The sequence below is a fragment of the Amblyomma maculatum genome, chromosome 4 (genome assembly GCF_055883805.1).
Source record: "Amblyomma maculatum isolate TAMU_Amacu chromosome 4, ASM5588380v1, whole genome shotgun sequence".
NCBI lineage: Eukaryota > Metazoa > Arthropoda > Arachnida > Ixodida > Ixodidae > Amblyomma > Amblyomma maculatum.
In genome coordinates, this window is record NC_139347.1 from 162006261 (window position 1) to 162024565 (window position 18305).

The following is an 18305-nucleotide window of genomic DNA, read 5'->3' on the forward strand; positions in this document are numbered from 1 at the left end:
TACACATTACTACAGTGCAGATTCTGCAGTGCCCAGGGAATTTTTTTCTCTGAAGCTGTGCTAAAAATTTAAAGAGTTCAACGCTGTTGAACCAAATATTGAGCGAAAACATTAGCTGCGGATGACCGAGCGTTCTTCTCTTTTTCTTCTACCTCAGCCCACATATAAAGCCCCCTTTTAACCAACCCATATGAACGTGCCTTAGTGGCCTATAGGGGTAACGTGAATGCCAGGGTCCTCGCAGGCTGATTCTGACCTAACCGTCCCATGTGAAACGAGACCCAAGTTGGCAGCTCCTGCCAGCCCGTGTGTCACGTGAGGTGTGATGTCGCAGCGTCACGTGGGTAAGATGTAACTGCGGCCGGGTCACGCCAATGCTTGCAAGTGCGAGTAGTATTGCTGTCGCAATAAAATCAATTGAAATTTGGAGTCTTCCTAAACTAAATAATCTATACAAGGCCAACCACAACTTTTCTCATACCGCAGTATTCGTCAAGTCCATTAGGACAATCAGGAACGCCATCGCAGAGCAGCACGGCCGGAATGCAGGTGCTGCCGTCACGGCAGTTGAAGTAGCCTCGATTGCACTGAAGAGGAGGCCTTGTTGGTGGTGCGCCTTTGGTCGTCTCTGAAGGAACGCCAGCCGTTGGCCAAGTGTATTCTGAAATAGCATGCTCTGTTGTGAACATTCACTTCAAAACAATTCTCATAAAAATGTTGCACCTTTTTTGCATAATGGTACACAAGACAGCTCGTTCAATCCTATTAAGCAGCTTAGGGCGAATTAATATATTTTCAACTACCCCAAAACTGGTTGCAGAGATGCATTACAAAGGCACATAAAAATATCAGAAGCCTAAATCAGTAGGTGTAATGAATAGAAAGTTGGCAGGCAGTTTGGAACTGATTGCATGATAAATAAAAAGCCAGGCGCATCGCCCTCTTTTCAGTTGGCGAAAGCAAATAAAGGAAGGACAGGGAAAGAGGCTGGAAAACGGTTTTGGCAAGTGATCTTAAGTGCGAAGCATATTCTGCCGGCGGCATCTGTAAGCCAGAATATCTGTAAGTGAGAACAGCGACGCAGTTAGGAACACCCGCAGTCATCAATACATGACAGCCAAATAAAACAGATGGACATCACGTAAATTTCAAATCAGAAAAAAAAAGACGAAGGCAACTGAAAAGTGTGATTGGAAAATCTAGGTGATGAGTTGTGAGGACTCTCTTACCGAATCATTTCTCAGAGACGTCGTAATACGACGTGTCCTCACTCTTATATTTACGTTTTCGGCACTACGGTTTCGTTCCAGTTTCTGTTACCCACTCTAACCATCGGCTCTTATTAAGTGGGTGGCAATCGCAGGCTCAGCGTTCCCGTTCCGGCAAAAATTAAATCAGAAAGAACAGGTTATATATACAATGTATGGAAAGATGAGGAGCAGTCAGTGTATTGGAGGCAAATGTTAACACCTTTCCAAACTCCTTTATTCTTATTCCAATAAACCCAATTATTTACCTAGACACATCATCTCAATGCGGAGACAGGCCAACACTATTGCACATAAAAGGGATGTTAAAATTCACAGCAGTTCCACGCGAGCGAAATTCCGCACTAAAGCAGCGGGACGAAGTTCTGTTTAGCGAAGACATGAACGACCAAGAGCATTCGGTCGACAAGGTTTGCACAGCCGCCCTGGTCACTTGAGCCTTGCACAAAGGAGCCCCGGCTGAATTTAGAGTCGATTTCTATTCGCAACTAAAATTTTCCTCTCTTCTTTTTCTTCTTTCTCTATCTGGGGAGTTAAACCACATAAATCAAGGATAAGGGCATTTAGAAACCAAATATGTTTTCAATGCATCAGCCTAATATCCCCCCATCCGCATTTATCCGACGTTTGCTCAGTGCTCTGCACAAGCATATGCCTCTGACATGGCTAGTTGTCAGACGGCATGGACGAGAACTGCTCACTCGACGATGCGTTTGACACGCCGATATCAGGTTTCATGGCTGAGCTGACAGGAAATGCGAGCTTGAGCATCATTTTTCAGAGGGCAATTGAACCAATAATGCGACTATTGCCGCCTGAGTCAGCAATTCTACTCCTAGGCGATGTAGGGATGTTCTTGCGGCTCAGTTAAAACGGTGATTTATTGCTATGCTTGGTGGTCTTTTAGGTGGTCGTTTTGCATATACCTCGGTATGCTAATGGGTATGTGCGACGGAAAACCGAAAGCAAAGCGGTAGAGCAGTAATTTGTTTTTGCCTTGAGCGCGCTTGCTCGGCGTAATTCTTTATTACATTGTTCACTGGGGGGAACTGCATGCCTTATATTTACCTCCTGCTTCAGGAATATTCTTAACCTGAAAATAGGGTTCGCGGACGAGAGGAAAATTTCTACCACAAATGAACTATCGTAATATCGTTAGCCGTGGCAAACATGTCGGGGACAGAATCACCTCAGAAGTCGAAATATCCAGCTCTCGTGGGAAGCCTAGCACTCAAGGCCCTGATGCAAATCAACAATTTTTTTAATATTGTCCGCTAAACGTTTTTGTGCCGAATCACATAACACGCAAAGAGGGCGGTGAACCTGCATGATATTACAGATAAGTGTTTTAATTTTCTAAATGGAACTAGAATTGCTGATAGGGCACGGTAGTAGGCTACTTGGTATGCATTAAAAACATTATATAGAGAAATTGGCTTCAGACGATACTTGAACGTAAACAAGCCGCACCACACGCAAGTCTGTACATTCTTCTCTTCTCATTCTATGTGTTTAGCTTCATGTAACGTTCGCCCTCCCCTGGTTACGCATTCAATAAATCTTTTAAGCAATAGCGCTTATCTACGTACTTTTTGCAACAATGGGAGATTCAGCTCTGCCTAGGTACCATACCAGGGCCTGCCTAACGACTATGTCTGCTTTGGAGAGCAGAATGTCCTGAAGGCTGTAAAATTAGCTGGAAAAATCGTACCATTCCCTCATGAAGACCTGATTCTTCTTGTAAGTCGTAGTTTTGTTTCATGCCAAACAGGCACAAAACGCATAGGTCATGAAAGGTTGTTGGTGCCAAGGGTGTTCGAGATGCCCCTAGTGAAGGCGTTGTGGTGCTTATGACTTGCCAAGGTATGTTTAGGATGCGTGCGTGTGCTGATGTTATAGTAATAGTTGTAAACTTGAGAGGAGTTTACTGCTGTGGTAGTTCACTGGTTAGGGTGCTCGACTATTGTGCCTAAGGATGCGGGATCGAATTAAGGCCGCGGTGGCCGCTTTTCAATGGAGGCAAAAAGCAAGGTGCCTGGTTAAGGGCATGTTAAAGAACCCCCATTTCCGCACCCCTCCACTGAGGCATCTCTTATAATCTGGGACGCTCTGGATTAAACCCCATAAACCAAACGAAACCAAACGAAACCAAGCAGATGAGTCAAACAAGAAAAACTGGAGAACAACAAATGGGGCAATGAAAAGAAGGCATTAGGCGCTTGGCGTCTACTCTTAAGCCGAAGCTTAAGCTTTTTCCTGAATTTGAATGCTGGTTCCCCTCGTATCTTTGGACTGAAACGCGACGAGACCGAAATACATCTGCTTTACATGGAAACATGTAATAAGTCTAAATAATTTTTTTTCTCAAGCACGTTTTGCCGAAGTTTCTGCATAATCGCGGTTTACGTAGGCTTCTTAAGAATTAGACTCTTTAGTGCATGAAAATTGTACAGTGACGTTGTCACAATTCACTGATCTTAAGACACTTAAAAAAGATTACTTCTATGGTAAATTCTGTGGCATAGGGATCAGGCTTTAAAGGCGTGGGATGCAACAAATACACTTGCTAGAAGAAAAACAAGCTATTCATACTTTACTGAAATCTGTTCATGGCAAGGTTGTGTGCGTTAAACATCTCGGTAAAGATAATACGTTGCATGTGTAAATGCTAGCTCATATAATTGTACAAACAAGTATATTGCCGATCACTCAGTACCTACTGTAAAGCGATTAACGGAGTCTATCTATACGCATCTTACACACCGCCGGGGTGGTGCAATAGGTATGGCTCTCGAGTACTCTTCCCAAGGAAGCGGGATGGAACCACGGCCTTGGCGGCCGCTTTTCATTGGAGGCGAAAAGCAGGGCGCCCGTGTGTTGTGGGATGCCAGTGCACGTTAAAGAACTCCAGGTGGTCGAAATTTCCGGGGTCCTCCACTACGGCGTCTCTCATAGCCTGAGTCGCTTTGGGACGTTAAACGCCACGAACCAAACCAAACCTATACGCATACTGCTGAAGTAGATACCTTAATAAACAAGCTGGAAAGTAATTGGTCCTGGAATCGATGCCATCAGCCCTACTGAGGAGAAGTTTTTATCTAATTTGATATCTCATTCTTTTGCCTACTATAAAATTATTTCGCTATCCACAAAAAATTTCTCCACCAAAGTTAAATATAGCAAGAGGTACGCCAATGTGTAAATGTGGGGCTCCCTATAACTTTGCAAATTAACGTCGTATATCCGCGCTGTGACCGCTGTCACAGATCTTTGAAGGTAGCATTCATAACCACTTAGCGAGAAGGTTTGATAAACACATTATTTTAGAACGCCGATATGGGGGGGGGGGGGGGGGTCGAAAAGGCAATCCAACAGAGCAGGCTTCATTATACACTACGTATAAAATAATTTATTAGGCAAAGCATAGAAAATATATAGAAATATATAGAAAATATAGTGGAATGTTTCCTGGATATAAAAATGCTTTATATTCTATCCAGTGAAGCATCTTGATAAAAACAAAGTGTTTAAGCACGGTGTACGTGGTATTGTCCTTCAACTTTTCTCTTCTCTTTATTATCGCTATCAAACCGTGCGCATTGATTCCTGAAGTTCATCACAGCTAAAACGAACTCAGGGTGTTAAAGAGGGATCTATACCGGGACAATTGCTCTTACTCACGTATGTAAATGATATATTCAAAATACGTGAATCACCAAAGTATATTTGAACGCAGAATACAATAAGTCTTATTTTTAACATCGCATGTTATAGCAGTGCTCGAAACCAAACTGTAAAACTGCCTTGTATACTCCTTCAGGTGTCTCATGAAAAATATGATCGAACTGAATTCAAGAATACATCTTATATAATATAATTGTCCGCCCTATTAACAAGATTATTACACAATATATTTATGCTGAAGAATGGGGAACAAAGTTTTCACTCTTAAAAATTGAAGAGGAAATTTCTTGGGCATGTGGTTTAAGAAAGAATTATTATGGACGCTACGTGCTAATGATTGAGGCACGAATCGTACGCTGTTTATAGGAAGTAGCCCATATGTTTTTCTTGGGGCTATAACAACTGCTGCATAACACACTGTACTATTCAAATTCATTATATGATGCGGTAGAGTGGAGAGCAAGAACTGCTAATGGCAATAAGCTAACATTATTACAGAAAAAAATATTCTTCTGTTACGAAAATTATTATAGATCTTACAAACTTCTAAGCAGTTCGCCTTTTTTTCTTAAAGTATAAAATATTGAGAGCTGGCTAGATTTTATACTACAGATTACTTCAGCATACAGAAATGCAAAAGGTGTTCATCTCGACAAGGGAAAAAAAAACCTGTGCATATCGCTTCAAACATTTTAAAGGTTCACGCTGAAAGCAACGATTTACGCGAAAGAAACAATCACATGCCATTTGGTATCTAGTATCTATTCTTAATAAACTAGAAGGTAAAAGAAATTTCATATCCTGTATAGGCAGGTTCAAAAAGCTCATTAACCTGCTTTAATAACATATGGCGTTTTTTTACGTAGACTGAAAACAATTTTCGCCATGTGTCCCTAGAAGATATCTTTCTACTGGAACCTGGTTTTATTTACTTTTTTCGTGCATCGTGTCCTTGTGAGTAGTATGTATTTTCAATTTTCTTATACGTGTGCAGCAGTATAATGTAGAATTGCACTAAACGAATTATCTGTATAATACCCTTCACTTCATTGTGACTGACTAGTACTGCTTATCCACATTTTTATCTGCATTATTTTCTTCGTATGCATAAATAATACAGCACATCAGTCGATTTCAGACCGGCAGAGGCCTTCGTATGGCACCATAGCATTTAGCCACTGGCTCTGCAGTTGATGCCGCTCTATCCTGCTCTAATAAGGAAAAAATAATTCGGAAATAAATGTTTTATCAAAATTAAAATTGCAAAGATGTCGAGTCCACTGACCCACAGCTCCACATTGTTCGCACGCCCTTAGGCTGCTCCCATTTTTCGGCCCTTTGCTCGGCTGATGAAGCGAACTGTGACTCAGTGGACCAAGGTGCATCAATCATATCGAGTAGACGCTTACCCGTGAACTTAAGTCAAGCATATTACACTTGCTTGACTCTTCGTAATTGGTACACGCCCATCAGACACTGCCGTATTTTTGAGCCTTTTATGAGATGTATATTTTGTATACTTGATGTATTCAAAAGCACTGATTTATCTTCTGCCCTTCGTAGGAATTAACTTCTTTTCTTGCATTGCCGGAAATTGAGAAGCAAAGGTTTTTAAAATATGCGAAACACCCTTGCCTGTTGTAGCAGACATCGGCGTATTCTGCGTCGTAGACCTCTCTGGAGCCGGCGTAGTTGTTGATGCTACGGATGCTGTGGTTTCTGCAAGGACCATTTTTATATAACACAGAGAGCGATGGAACTGTTTTTTCGAAGTGTCATTATGGTTTCATAATGCACCACTTCATTATATCAGCGCATTTTGAAAAAAAAAAAGCGGAAAAACACGCACCATGACAAAGGAATAATATAACATTTTTTTTAAATTCAATTTTTGCAAAAGTAAAATTTGAGCATCAGTGAAATGGGAAGATGGTATTCCAGTTCATATAAAGCAACCAGGTTTATCACCGTATGATGTTAGTTTTATGTAGCAGCAAATTTATTCAAGAGCCCCTTTCACACTGTATGAAAGTATCAGTGATAATGCGAGGTTTTCATTGGTAGATAGGGCACAAAAATGTAATGAAACAGCATTTTCAAATATATTTAATTCCAACAGTTCAACTACACTAGCCTGGCCACTTCATAAGGTCCAGCTCTATTCTCCTAAGAATTCCTCACGAGTATAGAAAACTCTTTTGAGCAGCCTTTCTGTTTTCACATCCAAAGCCCAGATTCTTGCAATCATAAGGAACAATACTTTCCTAACAACCTTCTGATAAACTTTTCTGCTCATTATACCTTGACTTTCGCGAAAGGGGTTAACTGTAAGAAACTTCACAGTTCCGCACTGTAAAGTTCGCGCCTGTGTGGTTAAACGTGGGAAGCTGATTACAAGGTGCTACTAAAGTGATTCTGAAGCAAAGTATGGGTTGAATCCTATCATTCTGACATAAAAAAAAAAACTTCGTTTCGTCGAACAGCAGCATTATTTTCCAGGCTGGTGTTCATTTTCTTGTGTAATTGTCGAATACAAAAAATACTCTTATCTGATATGGAGAGATTGAGGTGCGCTTTAGTATTTTTCCCCAACACATGCCACTTGACGTTTCAGTCTATGACGGCCGCTTTAAATCTTGACACAAAGAGAATATCAGCCACATTCGTGCGAAACTCGCTCTCACAATTATCTCGATGTCGCGGCTAGGGTTTATTTTGCCCCAGAATATCAAACTGTTTCTCTATAATTCACAGATTTTTTCCACTCTGAGCTACTGTTTTCTTATTTGTGGCACTGCCACGCAAACTGACGTTAACGTTCTTTCTAGGTTTCAGAAAAAAGCAATACGAATCATCACTAATGCTAAACTTGACGTCCATACAAAATCAATCTTTGATGAACTAAAGATACTACCTGTTACCGTTTTGCACAATTCCTTTTTTACCGCACGCTAACGTTCCGGCATAGCGAAAAATGACACATACCTTAAAGACCTAGCCTCTTTAACACTACGAACAAAAGTTCTGACCCTTGGGTAGCACCTCGCACCGAAACAAATTGCGGAAGACAAATGTTAAAATACTTGCTACCACCCACTCTTAACTCCGAATATTCCCCCTTATTGGTCACAGACTGTGAAGGTTACCGATTTTTTCGTTTTCCTGTTTTCTCAATCACGCGAATCTTCCCAATGTTTTGTATTCTTAGCTTTACTACTATGATAATCGCTGCTGCTTCTGCTAAATGTCTCTCTGCAGGGTGTATAGCTCTGGTCAAGCCTCCAGAATGCTTTTTGCCTACACCCTCAGCGTTGTGTATGCGATGCTGAAATACACTTCTTATTTCGATTCTGAAATGTCGATAAAAAACAGTCGTGAGTTTTCTCGGCTGGTGCGAACAATGCCCTTTTCGACAACTTACTCTGGCGACCTGCACTGTCCGGAATAAGATGGAAAATAGACCTCTTGTGGATCTTTATAGTGAAGAACTGGCAATTTCTCCGAATGCGTTACTTTGAAAAGCGCTATAGGTTGACCTTGTTTCATCCTAAAGTTGAGGCTGTGGATATTAGCCAATTGAGCAGTCGTGGTGATCTTACGTCATTATCATAATCATCCTTTTTATTTCAGTTGTGAGATACGCATGCATCCATAGTTATCAGTATTACAGAAGGAAGTCCCGAAATATTCACTCTGCGGTGGACCTCCTATAACAAAACGAATACGATTCGTGGGTAACTTACGAGGCAGAATATACTGGATGCAGAGAAAAACTTATTACACAATGCTTACGAGAAACAGTCTGGTAAATTGTAAATAATCAAGAATTTAAAACCAGAATGTGCTAATTGCAGAAATCTGAAAATACAAGATCCTGAAAAACGAATGAAATTATGTAAAAGCAGAAGCTTAAGAGCCAGAGAAACATTTTTAGTCGGTCGAACAAAGCAAGGTAGAAAATAAGGAAGTCTTTAATGAATGATGAAATAAATGAAAAGTATGCTGCGATTTGATTTATGATGGCAATACATTCCCCATAGATATACCCGAGAAGTATGCAGTTTGTTTTCCAGAATTAGTCTTGATCTTCAGCAATAGTAGAATAAGATGTTCAGCAAATTTGTTGTCATTACTATAAAATTGCTTAGATTACTCAAAATACTACGAACGACATCATTATTATGCGTTTTAAAGATAATTGATGCCAACCCTAGATGAAGCTGTAACGATAAGAGCAGTATGTTAAGAGTGCGATAAAACTCGAGAACAGATGCACGGTAAGGGCTAAAATTAACCATTCAGAGTGCTTGATATTAGAAGGTAGCGAACGCATTAAAGGTGAGTGTTGCATGTGTTACCCCAAGATGATACCAAAAAGAGCACTGAACAAGGGTAGAGGGGAATAAGCCTCAGTTCGCCGGCCGATCCAAATTCTTCCTTTCTTTCTACCTGGATTCCCATGATATGCAATACGAGAGGTGGCTATGTACGAAGGAGAAACATAACATGAAAAGTGTAGGTAGGTCGTAGTAATGCCGGGCTTTCATTATCGTGTGAACACCATAGGCTGCTCTAGTTTGAATAAACTTGGTATGTTGATGAAACTTTAGTTGATTATTCAGAACGACATCAGGAAATGTTGTGGAATCGTCGGGTAAATTATGTTCGTGCCTAAATGCACCTAAAGAGCAGAAAATGCCTCATTGTTGCGCGAATGAAAAACCATTTCATTTTAGCTGGAGTAATGCCGTCTAGAACAGGACCTGTATTTTCTAATAACATAATGGTTGGAAGTACTTTTTTGCATCAGTTGGGTGTAGAAAAAAAGGAATGAGGGGTGCGAGTGGCGACTGGAGACTGTGAATTAACGACTGTTGTGTCAGCACTGAAACTGCGATATGAAGCGTTGGTGATATCGGTAGCATTTCAGAAGGGGTTGGTGCCATCTATTTGGTCGTGGTAGGTTCACGGCCGCCAGATTTAAGAACTCTTTCATTAGTTCCTTGCTTTTACGCCCGTTGTTTCAATCATGTTTATTTGATTTGATAAAAATTGCGCTCTGCAGTCTCCTTGAAGCGATTAAGAAGCGTAACGTTAATCGGCTGTTTTTTTTTTAGGTTTTTTTCCGAAGAATCGCCTTTTTTTTTTGCGAATAGAACGCAATAAACCTGCCGCAATTCCTGAGTTTCTTGGTACGGAAAATTTTTCACTTGACTGAAAATCATTGTAGAAGAGTTAAGGCTTTCAATTACTGTACTGATAAACTTTTCAATTCCTTTGTCAGGGCAACTTTCATTCAAGACATCGCTGCAGTCTGTAAGGTATATATTCTGAGCAAATTTGCTGTGATCAGGTGATTGTTTCGTAATGAATGTCTGTGCGGTTACTAGCGCTATTGTGTACAAGAAAACCCAAAAATGATAAGGTGAATGAAAATCAACCACTACAGAAGTACAAGAATAGTTTATGTTAGTTAAAATGGGGTAGATAAGTGTGTAAAGGCCACCAGGAATAATGCGAGTAGATGAACTGATAAGTGGTTGTGTACCATGGCCAAGGTAACAGTTGTTATAACTGATGCTGCACATGCCATTTCTGTTAATAATGTTTATGTTGACATCTCCCAAATTGATAATGTTTCTGTTTGCGCCTTTAAGCATGGTCAATATTCAGTAAAGCTAAGAACAGAATAGTATGCGGAACGTGAGCGACATGTGGTTACGATTATTTTGTTCTTGCTGGAAAGGAATGGTTCGTGAACTTCTTCCCAAACAGATTTGCAATTCTCTGTAGAAAATACAATATCATGCCGGCAATTATATGTTAAAAAAGTGGAAATGGAAATGGCAAAACCAAAACATTTGCTATCATGGCGATGTGCATAATCTCTGTGACAATATATCACTAGAGGACGAAAGCTGTTTTTAAGAAAGACATATCAGAGAAAACGCATGATCAGTATGGGTTAAGAAGTTTACTAAATCATCGTAATGACAGGTCAGGCTGCGTATGTTCACATGAATAATGGATTCCGAGGAAAGAGCGGTGACACACAGAAGTGATTGGAATTGTTCAAGAGTATAAGATGCCGTGGTTAAGGGATGAAAAAGCTAGGTAGATTAGGTGAAAATAGAAAGGTCTTAGTGGCTGCCAATTCTTAACACGTGGCTATCTGTTGTCTTTCTGGCCTTGATCCGCCAGTTTTCCACCGAGACAAACTTCCACTCTTTCTCTTCCTTTAGCTGAAGTGTTTTGCCCGCAGTCGTTTTTCGTGAGGGGTCAGGTTGTTGTTGATAAGGATGGGATTACTCTTGTCAGCGCTGAAGCCAAGAGATTCCGCGGACAAGCGTACCTTATTTGCTTTCACGGTAAAGGCGACCTTTTTCTCTCGTGAAGGAAACCAAGCAAATATGCTGGGCTCATAACGTTTTTTTCGATGACTGTCACTGCTACAGGGCATCCAACCTCATCACCTATGCGCTCAAGAATCGCGGCGCCGCTCTCACCCTGTGTGACGGGTACTCCTTTGATTGCAACGTTGTTCTGTCGACAGTACTGCTCAAGCTCAGCAACATGCTGCGTGAGCTGCTCGTTGTTGTGAGCCAGATCTTAGTTTCCTTTTACGAGACCCTCCTGTTATTGCTCCCTAGTTTCTTCCCGGTTACTGAAAAGGGTGACACTACCACACAATGCCTCCAATTCCTTGCTTAGTTGATCTACGTCCTTTGCAAGTTCCAAGTTTGTTGGCATTTTCAGTTACAGAACAAGACAAAATAGCAGCAAATTGCCATTTCGTATGGAAATATGCATTGGTACAAGTAACCGCAGTAGCAAGTTCGCAATAATTTAGCACAAGCGGAAAGTTAACGCATTGGAAACACCCATGAAAGGACAAGGAATAAAAATGAACTATAATGAGTCAGTTAAGCACCAGATAACTACGGGAAGAATGCGAGGATATCATTTACCAAACATATATTGAGAAATAACTGAAACTACTTGTATTTTAGGAATTCATTAAAGTTATACTAAAATTTTTGAATCAGCGTATTTTTTTGTTTACCTTTGTATGTATACAAACTTCTATCAGCAGTTTTAAGGGCACATTCATAGGCAAAGGAGCTGCTACGTAATGATACCCTCAGGAGAACAATAGCATTAATAATAACACGGAAGGAGCTGTAAAGCTGACCCCTTGCTAACACATCTACACGAGTGGGAACTCTGGCTTGAAGTAGGGCTGAACGTAGCTTTAAAACAGGTTAGGCGTCCGTTTTTCCCTGCACGTGTTCAGTAAAACATTACAGCTTGTGACACGACCTATGTGTCTAAGCTATTTGAGCATAATAAAAATGCAATATTCTCTGACATTCACAAACTTCGCAAAGACGGATCAGTACGTACCAGACTGAGGAGGCCTCGTGATTGGCGGTGCCACTTCGCATTTGCCAGAACGGACGTCAATATCATCGATAGCAACGTCACTAGCACCGCGTCCCGTTCGTCCCGTGATCACAATCTGCGGAAACAAAAGCCACAATATGACTGAGTCAGGACGTACGCAGCCACAGGAATTTTGATGTGGCAAAGTGGCATTGTGGCTGAGAGTTCCAGGGGCTGACGAGCAACCTTTCTCGAAATGGAGCACCAGAATTCGTGTCGGAGGCCTTGTTTTTCTCATCTATTTGATATGCGCGCACCATTTAAACCATAATGCTAAAGAGATACTTTTGCTGACTGTCATAACCCTATCAATTGAATTCTACATATTTGAAAGACATAAGCGCTTCCTGGCTCACAGTAGGAACTTGCGCTCTTTAACAACACTGAATATGTACTGTAGGACACATACCAGATCAGCTACTTTCTCTACTTGGGCTGCATGAAATGGGCAGCGTGGTATGATTAGAACATCATGTTATTGAGGAAAGAACTATTACTTTCATGGGAAGAAGATTTTTCCGCTTTCATATTTGATCATTATTCATCCTGTTTAAGATAACGATTTCGCACTTGAACCGCCTGAAATCTTAACAGAAACATAGTCTTGTCCTAGAGCATTATTCTCCAAATCTCAGTACAGCCGTTTTTTAACCATAATTTTCCCTAAAGCGTTAACTGAACGCCTAGCTTTCTTGCATTTGTTCGTACCCGTGACACTATGACGAATAGCTGCAATTTATATTTTGCTATGATGCGCTTGAATCTTGTTATTTTATTGCGGTTTTTATGACATGCAAAAATTCTATATACACCTGCACTTACAAGCGATGCATAATAGTGCGCAATTTGTAGCATATATTCAGTAAGATGAATGCGACCTAACCACGATAGCTCTTGGCACGCCCTTAGTTCGCAGTCCTTTCTGTGGCCTACCCCTTGTTTTAAAGTGAACGCCTTTCTAGACTCATAGAGAGAAATCCCATGAGCGAGAGTTTTGCGCGAGAGTGTGCGCGATCTGTGCATTCGATCGGCATGCTCATGTGTCACTTGCTAATCAAGGATGTATGAGAAGAAAACGTTTCTGTCGATTAGCCTGATGACGTCATCTGAAAAATAAAAAAACTCTCTCCACCGGGAACTGAACTACCGTCCCACGGATCCCGTGATGAACGCTTTAACCATCTGCGTTACGAACGGGATAGTGAAATGGACATCGTAATTCTCCTTCTACCGTGAAGATGATAGCAGCGATGACAGTGAAGCTGTAATTAGTAATAATGATAATGATGACAGTAGCGGTTAAAACGACGGTGCATTCAGTTGATAATGATAATGAGAGCTAACGTGATGCATCGGGTGCAGCAGAAACGCTCTGGCTTCGCATTTCTGCATTGTGGATTCCATCGTGCTTTCAGACTATTCACTTTATTGCTCTCCCACCTAATGACGGCTACATTTCTTGATTTAGAGCTAAAACCAGCAATAGCACCCAACATATCCCCGCATGCACAGGACCCCACTGTGCTGCCCCAAAATTATTATATTCCTAAAAGCAAGTGCGCCGCAGCCTAATTACAGTAGCGTAACAATGCTAGGAATAGCTATCAAATAAATTGACAAGTTCTACGTTTAAATTGTGTGTTGCTGCTACAGCTGCGGATATTAGCTAAAGAAATAATATACACCATTATTTAGTTTCCTAAACCCCGTTATGAATATCCTTCATTTATTGCTTCAGCTTTCGGCCTCAAAAATACATTCTCATGTCAGAAGTTTCAGTTATAAATAAAAGAAGGCGTCAATGACAATGTTGCCATTGTCCAATTTCCTTCGTTACTTCGCCTTTCATTCTTTTCAAGTAAATAGTGAAATGTTGTTTTCATGAAGTGTATAGCTGAATTATAAAGGATGCTATATGTTCATAAAAGAGTGTCAAACTAAATTATCGAGGATGCCATACATATACGAGGATCCAAGACACATCGTCTGCTGTATAAACCAAAATACAGCGAAAACGTCTGTGAGGTTTCTGTATTTTATCGAGAGGTGTGGGAAATGGCTAGAAGAGGCTAAGGACAAGAGTCAAGAAGTTCTCCGAAATGTGGCTGTTGTCATTCAGCCTCATTGGTAGCGTACGTTGCTAACAGACTCTCACCGAGAACTGAGAAGGTGCGTCACTGCGTTCGACAGTAAGTAGGGTCCATTCAGTAGATGTGTTGGCTTGCACGGTGACTGGCTGACCAGATGGTAGGCCAGTCTCGTCTATGAATGCCACTCCAAGGAAAGCTCCCGCTGCGAAGAAAAAGATGATGTTATATAAAAAGGAAAAATACTAATAACAAAAAATGTGATTAGTAATTACTAAATTACTATTACGAAGCAAAGGATGCAGGGAATAGTTTTGACAGGATTCATTGTTGGAAGTATTCTTTTTGTGTACGTTTTTGACCCTGTAAAGAAGTTTGGCCTTTTTTTATTACTTTATATACAGGAAGGTGTGGGGACATGGCGGTTAGCCGCCTACTCGAATCCTCACAAGAAAATCGACTTCGCTCTTATAAAATGGTCAACATACTTTAACTGCTCTACAAATGAATTAGCGCAGCTTTTTAGATCCTTGGCATGCCAATATCGGTGATCGGCTCATACATCAGCCTTCAACATTTCTTATTCCGTGAGACTTAAACACCACAATTTCGAGAATTGTGGATGATTCAGGTTGCGGTTTGCGTTATGATAGATGTAGACACCTAATGTATGTATGTAGGGTTGTTATCAAAAATGTACAAAACAAGTGGTTCGCTTCAAAGCCCTCTAACGGGGCTCCTGCAAGCCCTCCTGGAATAACAAAGCTCGAGAACAGCGAAGTAGAGGCTGCTCGTCACCTGCGAGTTATGAAGCTAGACACATAAGGAGACATGTTACAGCACTTAAACTCAAACTTCTTTGGATGCAATTTTTTACAAACACTTTGCGGGCCTCTCGTAAAGAACACTTGTCGGTGTATGACGCTAGATTGTTTAGGGCGCACTCTGCGATCAATCGCTCTGAGCACTCTCACATAAACCGCTACTAGTAACTAGCTCGCTTCAATATTTTTGTTGTTTAACGAAATCAATCAAGGCATTGGAGAGCCTTGTACATTTAGGCGCAGACAAATGCGTAGCATGTTTGAAGCCTTTAGATAACCTAATGCTTCAAAAGGCTACAGATACGACTTTGAGAGAACGCAATACGTTGTCTTTGTTGCCACCTCAGGAGGATACAATCTGCATAGAAAGAGGTTAATGAAACTTACATCCTTCTTTCATGATGTAGTAGAGCCTCAAGCATACGCTGGGCCCTAAGGACAGAATCTGACTTTGTAAGCTGCCAAGCTGGAATCTTGCCATGTCTTCGGCGTCCAGTAGAAGATAAAACCCTGAAAAAAAAAACAGAAATGAAAGACTGCCCTGGTAAACATTATCATATAATGTTTAGCACGGAGCACGTAAACGTACAAATACGCTGAAATCATTTAAATAATAATGCAAAAAGCCATGATTGTAGCATTCTATCCAGCTCATCATTATGAATTCCTTGCTAATTGTACCTGAGCAGCTATCCTCTTTGGTTTCAAAAAAGGGAAGAGCGGGAAATCGTTTCGAATGTCACAAAGAAAAAATGGCCACGAATAAAAGATACTGATGCGTACATTCGTCTTAACAACAGGGCAGCTTATAGGTGCATGTCTTCACGAACCCTCACCTCTTTGTACCCGACTTATTGAAAGAACCAATAGAAACTCTCAAAGAAAAATATTAAATAAGGAGAGGGAAGTGCACCCATATAAAGTTAATATAAATATACTTAGCCCATAAAACTAAAAGCACATCAGTTGTGTACTAAATGAACTAAACTGGGCAACACAAGCACCTAGTTGTACAAGCTCATGAATACCTAGAAGCAGCAGATGACCACAACATTATTTCGAAAAAAGAGTTAATTGGAGGATTAACATGAATAGTAAATATTGATTCAACAAATAATAGTCTCACAATTAATATATATTCATACGCATATATTCAACAAAAATACAACTAATTGTAAGAAGGAAAAAATGCGACGGAACCTGCATGAAAGCTAGGCACTCGACAAGAACAAATAAATAACAATCTACCTAAAACATTTGCATCATAGTGCAATATGGGGAAAGAAACCTTCATGCACTATATTTAACCATTGAATAAGGAATGTAGGAAAAATATCTTTGTCGCAGCTGGTCAGTGTTCGTAATTTTTACAAGGGCTATATTGATCATCATGCTAGAATACAAGTTATTCCAATCGATTATTTCGCTTGAAGCAAAGCGCTCATTATAAAGGCATGCATACCCCTCCCTTAAACATGTTATCGTAGAATGAAACGACAACTGAGGTTGACTGAAAGAAGGTAACCAAGGGCAAATGACATACTGTACGAATAATTGCGAGATGGGCACGCTAGCGGAGATAACGTGGAATAAAAAAGAAATTAGAAAATGGAGTGCGGCGTTTTTCAAAAGCAAAGCTTTGATTTACTATGCAAATCACTGTATACTTTTTGATCATAGCTATTTAAATTATTTTATTTTGTGCTAGCACCTGCACTCTATTTGGCGCATCGATCAATTGATATACATTATTTATCCGAGTTGTCAAAAAATGGAGGTCACCGAGTTTTGCCACGTCTTGTATTCAGCTGCTGCCGAGTGAGGGACTCAAACTCACGACCTTCTTTGGAACACGAACCCACGGTCATTACTGGAACTGAACTTTTGAACAAATTTAAACCCGACTTTTTTTTGCATTCGAACCCACTATCAATTTTGGGGACTCGAGCCCATGGCTGCCTTTGGACCTTGAACCCATGACTATTGGGGCTAGACCTCAAGTACCTTTCTGGAACTCAAGCCCTTGATCCTACTTTGGAACTTCAACCCCTAACGTCTCTCTTTGAAAGCAGTTTTCCTATTAATGACTCACAGTTCTTGCATACACTGATGACATTTCCTATTGACAAATGCCAGGTCCTGTACGCGTCACTCATGAGGGAAGACATGCTTTCGAATTAACACAGTTTTAATTCGCTAGGCATTAGTCACCAGCGTTGAGCGTTAGGGTGTACGCATGTAAAACGCATAAAGTAGAATAAACTTGAAAGCGACATTTAGCAACACCATGTCTGAGGAAAAAATATGGTATCTCTTAAAGAGAAGCTGTAGTGCTCTTTTGAAACTTTGGCAGCATACATCGATTCGAATTTATGAAGTTCGTTGATAAAGCGTGTAAACTGGCTAAGCATAAATATTCAAAAATATGGCGTTAGCATAGATTAAAAGCTAAGCCTTCTCCTTAATACGCCGGACTAGTACGGAGAGACTCTGCATGACCTTATTGTTGCCGAATGTTTAGATTTCCGTTCGGTTCACCCAAATCCCATCGTGAGTCGTGCAATGCAACCAAAATATCCTAAATGAGTTATCTATTCGATGGTGTTGGCTGTTTTTTAGAAACCGCTTGTTCACTTCGTCATCATTTATGTCACCGTCATTCTGATCTAAGGTCTGTGCAGTGCATTGCAGAGAAGGCTGAACGCCTATATCGCTTGATTACATACGCAATTCAATTGATAGCACAAAATGCCTTAGCGTAGCTTACTTGAAGCTTTCTCTTTGCTCGTCGAATAATAAAACTTCTACTGCCCTTTAAATTTCGCATCGAAGGTTATTAGTCGTAAGCGTTAATGGCTCTCGTCTACGGATAATCGCCCACACACATACATTTTGGTAATCATTTAAACATGAGTCCTTTTCTTTGTGTCTCTGTTTTTTAAAACACCACATTCATTAGCATAGGATGGAAAACCATCGAATTATAGAAAAGAGCTCCT

At 40.6% G+C, this 18305-nt stretch overlaps 1 protein-coding gene across 1 annotated transcript in view; it reads right to left on the reverse strand.

The window, feature by feature from the left end:
• The window catches only part of LOC146193380 (MAM and LDL-receptor class A domain-containing protein 1-like), a 205173-nt gene that overhangs the window by 10395 nt on the left and 176473 nt on the right, over positions 1-18305 (reverse strand). Inside the window, exons 56-60 of the mRNA XM_084600534.1 lie at positions 15694-15816; positions 14551-14687; positions 12357-12471; positions 6588-6671; positions 482-661 (exon numbers count right to left, since the gene is read on the reverse strand). Of these exons, the coding sequence (XP_084456660.1) occupies positions 482-661; positions 6588-6671; positions 12357-12471; positions 14551-14687; positions 15694-15816 (639 nt within the window). The remainder of the gene's footprint in view (positions 1-481; positions 662-6587; positions 6672-12356; positions 12472-14550; positions 14688-15693; positions 15817-18305) is intronic.